Here is a 1,092-nt window from a genome sequence, read left to right on the forward strand (position 1 = left end):
ACATGAAGAAGTGCATTATTATCACAAATTCAGCATGAAAGCAAGCTAAAGGGGGGCAAAAACACCCAAAATATCATGCAATATCTAAAAATGGGGTGTTTTCTACCACACAATCAATCCACCTACTCAAAATCAATGCAAATCTTCAGGAACAACTTATCTAAAGCAACCAAAATCAAATCTATCCAAACAATTCTATAGCTAAGTATTCACAAATCATTAAAGAGTTCAAGAATTATATACAAGAGGGATAAGAAAAAAGTAGATCTCACCATGGTGGGGTGTCTCCCACCTAGCACTTTTGTTTAATGTCCTTAAGTTGGACTTTCACTAGCTCAATTCTCTTTGTCATGAGGTGCATCTTTCAAAAGGAATATCTCAAGCTCATTGTTTCTTGTCAACTTTTTACCATGATACAACTTTAACCGATGCCCATTAACCTTGAAGATGTCGGAACTTGATGGTTGGCGCAAATGATAGACTCCGTAAGGTTTCGCCTTCTCTACCCGATAGGGTCCTTCCCATCTTGACCTTAGTTTTTCGGGCAACAATCTTAATTTTGAATTGTAGAGAATGACTAGGTCGCCGGCTCCAAATTCTTTTCTTCTTATGTTCTTGTCATGCACGGCTTTCATCTTCTCCTTGTAAAGTCTACAGTTCTCATAGGCTTCTAACATCAAGCACTCCAATTCCACTAATTTTAGCTTCCTGTCAATTTCGGCCTTTCCCAAACTTGAGTTGCACTCCTTGATGGCCCAATACACTTTATGCTTTACCTCTACCGGTAAGTGGCAAGCTTTGCCATATACCAATCGAAAGGGGCTCATGCCAATTGGCGTCTTGTATGCCGTTCGGTAGGCTCAAAGTGCGTCGGGAAGCTTGGTACTCCAATCTTTTCTATTAGGCTTCAAAATCCTTTCCAAGATGCACTTTATCTCTCGATTGGAGACCTCACCTTGGCTGTTCGGTTGTGGGTGATAGGCCATGGCTACTTTATGTATGATGCCGTATTTCTTCATGAGTCCATCCATTCTTTTGTTGCAAAAATGTGAACATTGGTCACTCACGATTGCTCGTGGTGACCCAAAGCAA

At 40.7% G+C, this 1,092-nt stretch overlaps 1 protein-coding gene across 1 annotated transcript; it reads right to left on the bottom strand.

Moving 5' to 3' along the window:
- Positions 1-335: 335 nt before the first annotated feature.
- Positions 336-827, bottom strand: LOC112805613 (uncharacterized). Its single transcript, XM_025847974.1, has one exon. It carries the CDS (start codon positions 825-827, stop codon positions 336-338), a length of 492 nt encoding a protein of 163 aa, XP_025703759.1.
- Positions 828-1,092: the final 265 nt, after the last annotated feature.

Source organism: Arachis hypogaea, chromosome 6, assembly GCF_003086295.3.
Source record: "Arachis hypogaea cultivar Tifrunner chromosome 6, arahy.Tifrunner.gnm2.J5K5, whole genome shotgun sequence".
Taxonomy (NCBI): domain Eukaryota; kingdom Viridiplantae; phylum Streptophyta; class Magnoliopsida; order Fabales; family Fabaceae; genus Arachis; species Arachis hypogaea.